General features: G+C 40.6%; 1 protein-coding gene across 1 annotated transcript in view; it reads right to left on the bottom strand.

The window, feature by feature from the left end:
* Window positions 1–9944, bottom strand: part of RERG (RAS like estrogen regulated growth inhibitor) — a 138289-nt gene extending 128345 nt beyond the window's left edge. Inside the window, exons 1-2 of the mRNA XM_066355267.1 lie at window positions 9703–9944; window positions 6167–6331 (exon numbers count right to left, since the gene is read on the bottom strand). Of these exons, the coding sequence (XP_066211364.1) occupies window positions 6167–6227 (61 nt within the window). The 5' untranslated portion in view covers window positions 6228–6331; window positions 9703–9944. The remainder of the gene's footprint in view (window positions 1–6166; window positions 6332–9702) is intronic.
* Window positions 9945–12321: the final 2377 nt, after the last annotated feature.

Here is a 12321-nt window from a genome sequence, read left to right as displayed (position 1 = left end):
TCTAACCACCAATTACAAAAGGAACCAATGGGCCTCATGTCTGGTAATCCTTCCATTTTTTTCCTTTCTTTTTTTCTTTTATTCAGTGTGAGGAGGGGAGGCAGAGACAGACTCCTGCATGCACCCTCACTGGGATTCACCAGGAAAGCCCACTAGGAGGCGTTGCTCTGTTGCTCAGCATCCATGTTCTTCTTAGTGCCTGAGGGGGAGGCCATGGAGCCATCCTCACCACCCAGGGTCAATTCACTCCAATCAAGCCATGCTGTAGGAAGGGGAGAGAAAGAGAGAGAGAGAGAAGCGAGAGAGGGGAGGGGTGGAGAAGCAGATGGGCACTTCTCCTGTGTGCCCTGACCGGGAATCAAACCCAGGACTTCTACATGCTGGACCGACGCTTTACAACTGAGGCAAGTGGCCAGGGCCTAATCCTTCAATTTCAACAACCACTTAGGAAAGGCTTTCTCTCTCTCACTCTTTCCCTCTTCTCTCTCTCTCTCTCTCTCTCACACACACACACACACACACACATGCACACACATGTCTGCAGGAGCTGTGGAATTCTGTACCTACTTGAAACATAATATGTCCCTTATCTTACCTAGACAAAATTTTAAGTGAAATTTAGCATTAGGATTAATTATATAATCTTAGAACAAGAATGAGCAAGAATTTGAATAGCTGTTTGGAACCATAAGTAAGAAAAGTATAGGACTGCTGTCAGGGCTCACATTTACGTGACATGCCAACTTGAGGCTATTTCCTATACTGTGGTCCTCACGCTGGACCTGAAGCTGAGGTGATACTGAAGCTACAGCTCAACTTGCTAAACCTTCTTAAAGAGTCTATTTTAGTCACTGGTTTGGGGGGGGGGATCACTTTTATATTCAAACAAACAGATGTTCGATGGACTAACATTAAATTTTGCATACATTTTATATTATTAATAAGGCATGCAAAATAAGTATACAATTGTAATGAGATGCTTACATACCCCAAATACCATAGATCTTTCTTTTCCATCAGAAGTACTTGCAAAATGATGTTCAAACAGCATTATACTACATTGTTAAGTCAGAGTGAAGGGAACAAACTAACTAGTTCATAGCTACTGAAAGTAGAGAAACACTTCTAAAACACAAAGGGTAGTTTCATAGCATAAGGAAACTGACCCATCCAAGATGCTACTAATGTTTAGTTTAATATACATGAGAATATATGAGACCTCATAAATATATTCCGGCCATAAAATACAGATATAGTCAAAGCAGTGTTTGGAAAAGTCACATTTAAAATCAAAATTGTCCGTGTTCCACTGGAAAATACTTTGTAAACTTAAAAAAAAAATTATTGATTAATTTTAGAGATAGAAGAAGGAAGAGAGAAAAAGAGATGAAAATATCCATCTGTTCTTGTATGCGCCCTGAGTGGGGATTAAAACCATTATCTCTGCATATCAGGACAACACTCTAACCAACTGAGCTATTTGGCCAGGGACTTTTCAAAACTTTTTATAAAAGAGAGGAGAGAGAGAGACCGTGAAAGAGAAGGCAAGAACAAGAAGAAGGAGGAAAAAATAAATCACGCTCTTTTTGTCAAGGGAAAAAATTTCCCAAGCTTGTTTGTGTTTGGCACCCAATATCTAGTTTAGCAATCTGAATCTATGAATTTAAACCTTCAGTGACGAGTGCACCAATTGGCTTTTGAATTAGAAGATAGTATTATTCAATTAACTTTGAAACTTGCCCCTTTAAGAAATAGATTTATCTGTAACACACAATATTTCAATTCTAAAATAAGAATGTAAACTGTAAAACTAAATTTAAAATTTCAGACCCTGGCCAGATAGCTTAGCTGGTTAGAGCACTGACCCACAGCAGAGAGGTTGCCAGTTCGATCCCTGGTCCAGGCACACTCAGGAGCAGATTGTTTCTCTCTCCCCCCCCCCCTCCTATTCTCTCTAAAATCAATCAATAAAGATAATTTTTTTAAAAATCAAATAAAAAACAAAATTTCAGTTGTTTTTCTCTCGGTCCCTTACTACAAATTTGAATACCACGGGTCCAAGAAGCATCTAAATAAAGCTGGTGTTCATTCTAGGCCTCATGGCAGGTCTTATTGCTTTAATTATTTGCAGCTTGTCAAAGTACAGGTTGACACACACAAGTAGTCCTACACGTCATGTTATTAGGGTTTCACTGTGAGCCTGTGAAGGTAAATATTTTCCCAGCAAAAGGATGAACTAGGCTCCGAAATTGTGGCTCTACCCTCTGCAGCGTCCCCACAGCGCTCACCGTGCTGCGCCAGAAGGCTCCCTAAGCCAACAGCAAGCTCACTGGAAGACAGAACTGCAGGGTACAATTAGACAGAAGGAAGACGAATCCCCCATACAAAAGACTATGAAATGCAGCCATGTGTGGACAATATTGCCATACACACACACACATCTCACATCTGATCAGTATTTTTCAGTACTTGAGACATTAAAATTTGCCTACAATGACACTTCTTTGGTCTACCTGCGATCCAAAAAGTTCTGGTTTATGTGAAATTCTGTTTTAAACATAAAGGGTCTGTATATTATCTGGGCTTAGGAAGCTGTCTACCACATACCAGAAGCACTTTCAAATTTAAGGGTGTTAATTTATTGATGACATTAACATATTTCTGGCTGTTCTCCCAAGATTTCCAAGATATAAGCCATGAGAAGTATTGTTATGATCACCAGCTGTCAAGTTGTAATTGACATTAACCAGACTTTTAATTTAAGAAAAAGACAGAGACAGAGAAAGTGTGGAAAGTGTGTGTGTGTGTGTGTGTGTGTGTGTGTGTGTGTGTGTGTGTGTGTTTGGGGTGTGCTGAGTAGCAATAGAGAATTTTTGTCTTATACATTTTTCTGACTTTATTGAAAACCACTTGAATGTAAATATATCTTGGGTTTATTTTTCACTAAGTAATTTATAAGTTAAATATGCATAACTCAAAATATAAAGTCTTGAGCACTTACTATACTGCTCACAAAAAGTAGGGAATATTTCAAAATGAATATGAAGCGATAAAATATCCCCTAATTTTTGTGAGTAGTATACATGCCAAATGCTGTTCCAATAAACTTGAATGTAATAACTTATTCAATTGTAACAACTATTTGAGATAGGCACTGTTATACCCTTTTTATAGTTGAAGAAATTGAAAAGTTAAGTAACTTGCCTAAGTTGCCAAGCTCACACAGCTAATACAGTCAGATTTGTGAGTCAAACCTAACAGCTCCTATACTTTCGACTCCAGGCTATTTTCTGCTAGCAACTGGACAATATGGTCTTATTTACCCCAACAAAATACATTTGGTGCTGAGTGTGGGGAAAGTGAATGGGACCAGTAAGACTTGAGGCCTCTGAACAATTCACATTGACCCAAGTCAAATCAGAGACACCCAGCTTCTAGTGCTCTAAGATCCCAAGCTTGCAGCTCAGCTATACTTCCTGTGCTGGGTGTTTAGAGAAAAGCAGAGTTTGAGCCCATGCGAAGATCATGACCATTTGGGGGAGGCTTATAAGTAAGTGAGGAGCTGCAGTTACATTCTTGTAGACTTAAGGAAAACAAAAGTTACTAATGTGATTGATACAGTCTATACAATAGAAAGGGGCAAAGATACTATCTATCCAAATTTACGAAGATGTATAGTATAAATGGGGATTCAGTGTTGCTACAGTCTGGTTTCAAAGTTGACAGACCTGAAGTACTCTGTGGTTGTCTTACTAAACTATGGGTAAAGGTTTCAGAATTGTCTCCCAGGCTTAAGTCAAACCAGTTGTACTTTTAAATGTGAGGTGTGGTTACAAGGACTAAAGAAAAGAGTCTAATGTTGAAATAGGAAAATACTATGTGTAAGTGACAGACAAAAAGACACTTGTTTAAAGGCATGCAGTCTATCATTGTCATTTTTACATAAATGAAAATCATCACAAGGGTAGAATGTATATAGTCTAAAGAAGATTTATTAATAAAGAACCATAGGATTTTAACGTTAGCAAGGACCTCTTGTCAACAAGTTTAACTTCTGCATTTTACATAAATAAAAGCAAGGTCATCAGAATCTGTGGTCTGTGTGCAGGTGTTGTCTTCAGCCCTGAGGAGTGAGAAGACAGAGGGTGGGATGTGGAGCCCAGGAGCTCCCGGGTTTGAGCAGCAAGCCCATGACAAGCAGCCTGGGAAGACTGCTGGTTAGGGAGAGGCAATGGAGAGGGAGCAGGAAAGCCAAGAAGTGTGATATCCTGGGAGCCTGGGAATAACAGAGTTTTAGAAAGAATAAGTGATTGCATTGCATGATAACCAGAGGTTACAGATGGCCAGAACTGGCAAATGTTCATGATTTTGTTGGTTACCCGATCAGTGGTGACCTTGGCAAAAGTCATTTCTGTAGCATGGTTGCAATGAAAGATGGCTATGTTTTAAACAATGAATGGGAAATTTAAAAAAATAATAATAAGATATTAAGGACCAAGCCTATGTTCCATGAGCCTGGAGAAAAGAAAAGGAGAAATGGACAAGAAATGATGAAGGAAAAACACTTGGTAGAGAATGACAAAAGTAACTGCAACAATTTGGGAAAAGACAGAGGAAACTGGCGCTCGCACAGGCTGAGGGATGGGCCGAAAGAGGCGCAGAGCGAGCTCGGAGACGAATGCACAGACCACCGAGTGGTTCTCCCAACTGGTTTTTTATTTTTCACTTTTCAAACCATGTGGCATTTCTTTTGATCAATGATATAACAGAAGAGAGGAGACCCTCTTCCATTACGGCTATGATAGATTCTGAATGACTGGAAAAGAAACAGCCTGGGCTCCACCGTCCCTCCCGGAGGACTCAGACGAGCCACTGTGGGAGATTGGGCCTGCCCACACTCTCCCTCGCCTTTGTCCTCCACTCATTCTCCAGAACCTTCCACCAGCTACAGAAATCAGGTTCTCACGCCATTGGGAAACACTGGGAAGACTGATGGGGAGGAGTGAAACTATCTTCAATCTCGGGGAGGGTGGCCATTTCTCACCTTGCCAACTATCTATTTCCTTTGCTTAGTTACTGCCAGTGGCGAGAGCAAGTAGTGAATAAAAGAAAAGAGTGACAGCAAAGACTAAAAGAAACAAAAAGAAAGTCAGAGCGTAGGGAAGATTTACTGCCAAAATGGAAACAGAGCAAGTTAGAAAAGAATTAAAAGCTGATCGTGCATGTGTGTTTGAGATTATGTGGATCACCCATTGTACTGAGTGATCCAAACGGTTCTCCCTCCACACACACACTCCTACCAGAGAGCTGTTACCATCCTCTCCTAAGAACCAAAAGCTCCATGTGAAAAAGTCATTTAGGGGGTCTTTTCTCCCATAACAGATCAAGGCAACATTATCTGAAAAGCCACGCTGCCCTGGCATTTTAGCAACTCTTATCTTAGCATTCTTTAATTAGAAAATCTGAGATATATTTTTCAAATTGGATTAGATACATCTTCACTGCCTTCATTGCACCTTTACATTTAAAGGTCTGCAAGCCTTTTCTGAGGTGGGGAATAAAAAAGCCTTTACTACTGTGTGAGAATTACTAATGTGAGCCAGACTTTGATAATTAAGCTCACCCCAGAGGCCCTGGAGATAGTTGTCCTGTGTGGTCACTCTCAGTTCTCACCAGTCCTCTCAAGTTTTAAAAGTATTGGACAGTAATGCAATTCTGTTTCTTGTGAAGATATATTTATTCAACAAGCATTTATTAAGCATCCAACATATGCTTGGCATTGGGATGGTTGCTGAGAATATTGAGATGGATGAGATATAAAGTTGGCCCCTTAGGATTTTATATAGTGAAGAAAGAGCAAATATATTTTTAATTTCCTCAATCTGATTTCTTCAGAGGTTTATTTAATATCCTTTCTCAGAATACCAAGACCTATGATATATCCGTTGCCTTATGTATTATCAACAAAGCTACTTTATCATGAATAAGCAAAAGAGTACATTAAACTTGGCTATGCAAAATAAAAGTTCTAGATAAAGAAAAAGAGACTTCATCTAAAAGAACAACCCGAGAGAATATGAGAAATGCCAACCACCTTCCTGCCCAGTCCCAGGAGGCAGTGACAAAGACACACACACACACACTTCACTGCCACAGCAGAACTTACCTGACTTGCCCACACCTGCTCTTCCAAATACTGCCAGTTTGACCTCTGCACTTTTAGCCATGCTGGGTTGTTGGTAGACAACTCACTGTCGTTCAAACTAAAGAGCTCAGAAAGTTGTTTTGGTCCCAGACTTTAGGTTCACTGTATCATTGTAAATCTGCAACCCTTAAACAAAAGAGATGTGGGGATACATAAGTGACTGGAGAAAGGAATTAATATTTATTAAGCATCTGCTCTATGCCAGCCACCATCGACTTTACCAGCACTTTCCATTTTGACCTACCCCACAATCCAGTGAGAGGGCTGGAGTAATTCACTGTCAACTATCCAACTCCTCAATGACAGATCTAGGACTTGAACTTCTATCTGTTTTGGTTCCAAAACATTTATTTTCACTCCTAACAGCACTTTTTTAGTATACTTTCTCAAAGAATATTTTTATGAGGGCCTTGTTTTTTTTTTCAGTAATTAAGAACAAATATATGTGACTACATGCATTTACCATGTAGCTGTAATCATCCAAAATGCAAACATATGTGATAGGGAAAGACATATTTGGAACTCTTTATTTCCCTTTGGGCCAAATAATATACATTCATATTAGTTGACCTCAATGTAATACAATTAGATTTGCATTTATTTCAAGGTCTATATTTTATCTAAGTTTACACTAGGTCACATGATCAAGTCATAGGACAGATATACATGTTTCAGGAATTGATAAATAATATCTAGATCATAATTTTACATTTTGGGGGCACAATGCCCTGGTACACAAAAGATAAATGCCGTGCCCCGACTTCTGATTCCTTTTCTATGACAACTTCAAGTAAATTAGTTTATGGTATTGTCCTAATACTTGGAAAATTACATTACACACACCATAAGCACATTTTATGCAGGTGGGTGCTTCAGCAAGGACACTCAGGTTCTTAGTAGCATAGAAATGTAAAGTTGAAAAGAGCCTGGGGTCAACCAAAGAGTCCTCAACCAGCCTGTATCTGATTTACCACTTTCCTTTCCCTCAGAAGCCTTCAAGTAGCCTAGCAACTATGAGGATGCTTTGCCCCACCCTAAGCTCTTTCTAGGTAAATGAAGGCCAGCATCTTCCCTTGTTGTCATGGGATGCATGGTCTTGTTTATGTGTTTTTTTTCTTTTGTCCCTCACCTTCCTCTTCACCATATGCAGCTCCCTCCTCTGGCACTTGCCATTTTAATCACTCTAAACACACAATACCTACTGCATTCACCACTTGAAATGTGACCTGACAAATTGACCCAACAAAAGCTGCCTGAGATGTTCTCTGTTCGTTCTATCCGCACTGTGATGGTATTGCCGCACAACCACTCCTGTCTGAGAAGGCTCACATCTTCCCCAAGAGCTGCAGACTTCCCTATTCTGAACTTCTACCGTCAATGTTTTAAATCTAAACACAAGACTTCATGTCTACCCTTGTTAAACTTAATCATTTTAGTCTTCATGTCACCCATTTTCCTAGTCTGGAAGAGAATTTTGAAACACTAATCTGTTATCTAAACATGTAAGCCTTTTGTCATTTACAACTTTCCAGAAACAGCTTCTCCAGTGAGATAGAAAAGTAAAAATCCTTCTGAAAAAGGCATTTCTACAAAGACATTAACACGTAATTGTTTTCTCCATTATGCGTCCAAGCCATCAGTGTGTACCTAACAGTTTGTATCTGCTGACTTCCAAAGTGCCAGAGCTTCCTCTGAAGGATGACACGGTCAACTTTAACATTAGCTATTGTTTACATCATCATCTTCAATAATGAAAAAAACCTTCCTAGTAATCACTAATAATACAAAACCCAGAAGCTCTAACATCTGTAATTTGTCCAGTCTTACATTTTGGCTAAAGATGAAAGGTTTTCCTTATTTTCATTTCATGTGCATTCATTAAGAGGTTCCCATACTTAGTGCATCATCACAGAACTTTCACAGAAGCATAATATATAAAGATACATTCACTGTGTAAGTTCTATATAAGAATGGCAAGAATTTCTTTGAAACACAGACCATGCACGTGTCTGGAGCTTGTATAAACAACAATTTGCTGTTTCATGCAAAACTGTTCATTCCCATGCACATAAAATCTATGTAATTACCTAGCTAGTGGATGCTTCATGAAAGTAGCCATCAAATGTGATTTTTAAAAACACATTTGTAAGGTCAAATATTTCAGTAAGTCTCAAATGACCTCAGAAGAATAGGAATTTCACATAAGAAAGAGAAAATTGTTTGGATTAATGTTTTCATTTAAAACCTAATAAAGATACAGCTAGTTTGTCAATCATGTGTCATGTTTAGAAAAATGACTTAAAGGAAGACACAGATTGACATATATCCTTCAATATTTGATTTCTCACATGAAAATGTAAAAAGTTACATTTCACAAAGTTAGAAACAATGACAAATGTGTGAATTGTAGTAAGAGACCTTTTGGCAAAGTTCTGATCTTCAAAAACAATTCATAAACCAATATCTTCCATAACATGATCTTAAAAAACCATTTTTTTAATGGTGAGCAGAAATATTTTGGCATTCACTTTTTATACAGAGGTTGCCATTCACTTTTTATGTGGACAGTGTTTTATTAGGACAAAAACTCCTGAGTTCTTATCACTCCCAAAGCTAAAATCACACCTAGATATTTGAGAGATTAAAGATAAGGTGATTTTTTCCCCTTAAACATAAATGACCTAGAAGAAAGTTTGGAAAGGAAAAAAAAAGAAAAGAAAGAAAGAAACTAACCTCCAAATCCTTTGTTATGATTAATCCATTAATTGATTCATCCCACACTTACGCTAAACACATATATAGTGGCTACCTTCCAAGAGCTTAAAATCTGTGAGACCTATGACATTTAGGTCATTAATAATCGCATTAAGAAATATATATATTTAAAGAAAGGTTTCATTCATAACAAATCATTTCCAAGATTACTTGTCAAGGCCCATACCTTCCACTGCCTCTTGGGAAAAAAATGCAATCATCTTTATAAGGTAATAGTTTTTCTAACTTCTGTATTTATCATCAAAATACAGTGCAGCTGTTGGGGAAGCAAAGCATCTAGTCAGGTCGTGGGAATGAAATTCTCGTTGGGCTGCCCTTTCTCTAGGTCTGAAATCAAGTTTTTTCCTCCTCTCATCACCAAGTCTTGTCACCCTCATCCTACAACGCAGCACTCACAAGGAGAATTAATGGTACAAGACCCTTGGCTATTGGCGCTGCTCCGAAAGCAACAGGTATCCTGGAACCGGAAGCAAGCAAACCCACTGTGGATTGCAGGTCACTTGCCGGCAGCCTAAGTCAAAAGAGCATTCTTGGTCCCAGCTCGGAGGGCACTGTCAAACTCTGGGCGCCAGCGCTCACAGCTTCCTCCTGGCGACCCCCAGAGCCGCCCCGGGGTACCTAGTGACCAGAAGGACCCACCCAAAGGCCGAGCGATCAGAGACACGGAAGGGTATGCAGGGGTCGTCCGGAAAGAGGCACCTGGGCACGTGCGTGTCACTCACCTGTTCGCAGTCTGCAGGCCCGGAAGAACCGCGGTCCCCTGCAAGTTCGGATCCCGAAGCCCTCCCACGCTGTGCAGCCCACGGTGCAGGTTGCGTTTCTGAGTTGCTGGGCTGCGATCGTGGTTGCGAGCGGCGGCCGCGGCAGCAAGTGCGGGCAGACGGGCGGGAGTCCCCTCGCTCGCGCTCCCTCCGACTAGCGGCCGAGGGACTGCGGCAGGACGCGCGCGAGCTCAGCGGGGCCGAGGCCGCGGCGCTCCGCCGCCAGGTGCTGCAGTGCGGCGCTTTTGCGCCCCCTACTGGGGCTAGAGGCCCCTCCCGCCGCTGTGCTGCGTTCCCCCTGGAGAGTGTGGGCTCTCTGCCTTCTCCGTGCTGCACCCGAGGCCGGCTTCCCTTCCCTTGCTCAGTTCCCGGCCCCTAGGTTCTCCAACAAGGACCTTTTTCCTTAGTTAAAACGTTGCGTGTGAAAGCATCACTACGTAGTGTTTTCTATTTCCTGACTTTAAAGGATGCTAAGAACATCTCTTTGAAGTCCATCCAATTTCCACCGTGATACCGAAGAGGAAACCGAGAGGATCAGTAACTTGTCCAAGGCTAGTATCTTTTTGGAATAAAGACCCAGCTAGATTGAAAGCAGAGAGATGCTAGGAGGGACGTAAATTCCAAAAGCTTCACCTCCTCCTTATGAGCTCAGCGTTTATAAAATTTGAATCGAAGTCATACTCAATCATGCTCAAAACCTAAAAAGATGATTAATATTTGTGCTGTGATAGATCTGCTTTCACCTTTCATCTCATTTGATATTTTTACCCTCCCTGGAGGTAACCGCTATTATCGTAATCACTAGCCTTTCACAGCAGAGGTGAGTTTCAGACAGGTTAAATGATTTCCCAAAGACTATGGAAGGAACAATAAACACCTAGTCTATTTTCTTTTCCTTCAGAATCTGGGTGTTCTTAAGATACCAAGTGGCCTCCAAAAAACCGGTGCATACGGAGCAGAGAAGGAGAGAGGGCCAAGCCAACAATCCCCAGGATGTCCTTGTAACCAGGGAGGCATGTCCAGGGCCAGTGCCCACCTGGAAAGCCACTGCAGCTACTCCTTGTGGGCCAGGCTGAATGGGGTAGCTAGGTCTGTGGTAGATGTTGGAATTGTCCAACTGTGCAAGAGTAATCCTGCTAATTCTTTGAGAAGGCTCAGATTTTATCCTCTGTGACTTTCTCATCATTATGCTACGTCCTTCTCCCCAAAATATACCTGGTTCAAATGACCCAATTCTATCAAACAGCACCCTGTTGGCCATCATCATGTTTGCATTGGACCCATTTTAACTTCTCAGTCTTCTCCACTAAACGTGAACTTCCTGAATGTAAGGATATAGTGTATCTCTGTATTTCCAGCTTCTACCATCATGCCTGATACATAGTCGGTATTAGAAAAACAGTTGTTGAATGAATAAAGAACAAGTTGTGACAGGAGAGGTTTGATTTTTTTTTTTTTTTTTTTGTATGCTGAATTTGGTATTAATGAGTCTGTAAGAAGTTGAACATATGGGTCTGAAGTTCAAGAAAGAGACTTGGAAAAGAAATTTTATGTCTCACCATGCAGGAAGTCTTTGAAGCCAAGGACTTGAAAGAATAGCCCATGTTGATTATGTCGAATTTTATAGAAATCCAATTGTGTGGAATTGTGTGTCATTAAGATGTTCAGGTCTCACATGTCATCTTTTTTCCTTAGCCAATCATGTATTCATGGAAAGATTTAAGACAAAACATCTATGAACAAATAGTTAGCTATACATGATAGATAGATGATAGATAGATAGATAGATAGATAGATAGATAGATAGATAAACAGACATAGATAGATAGATGTACCTCCTATTTACAGAGATTTAAGTTGAAAGGCTAACTTTCCATGTTTACCTCATTGGAATTACTGAAGAGGGCTCAAGCCAGTCCCCTCTCATAGTAGTTCTTTGGGACCTTGTCTACGGCACCCGTTTCTCTTTATTTTCCTACTTAGCTCATGTAGGCCAGCACTCCTTTCTCCACTAGAGAAGCATTTATTTGCATGCATATCATGCAGTTCTTGATATGCGATGCCAAGAGGTAATGAGCAGCTAGCTGTACTGGAGCCTGATACCTTCAGTATGTATCCTGTGTTCACTGGGAGTATTGCCTTTGTCTCAGAAGCAGCACAAAGCCGCCACTCTCCCTTATGCTGCCTGCTCCATGGATCAGTACGGACAGAGAACACTTGAACTTCCTGCTCCACAATATTTGCTTGCTGGGCAGGGATTCCTCTTGGAAGAGGTCTTGTCATCCTCCAGTCTCTTAGCTTGGCTTCAGGCTTATGCTAAAACTTCCAACACAAAATTTGTAGACAAAGAGTCAGTATAACCCCAAAACATTAAAAGCTAGAATTGTGCAGATAGTTGCAAATCATGCTCATTATAAATAATTCAAGTAGTAGAAAAAAAATGCAAAGAAGTAGAAAATCCACCCTCCAAGCCACATTATCCAGAAATAACCTCTGTTACCATGAGGACCATCATCCGAAATACTGCAGAACATGGCTGAGTCCACAGATCTGTTAAGTGTTGTATAACTGCGCCAATGC

The sequence above is a fragment of the Saccopteryx leptura genome, chromosome 1, assembly GCF_036850995.1.
Source record: "Saccopteryx leptura isolate mSacLep1 chromosome 1, mSacLep1_pri_phased_curated, whole genome shotgun sequence".
Lineage (NCBI taxonomy): Eukaryota > Metazoa > Chordata > Mammalia > Chiroptera > Emballonuridae > Saccopteryx > Saccopteryx leptura.
The sequence above is the reverse complement of the archived record's forward strand: the minus strand, read 5'-3'. Positions and strand labels throughout refer to the sequence as shown.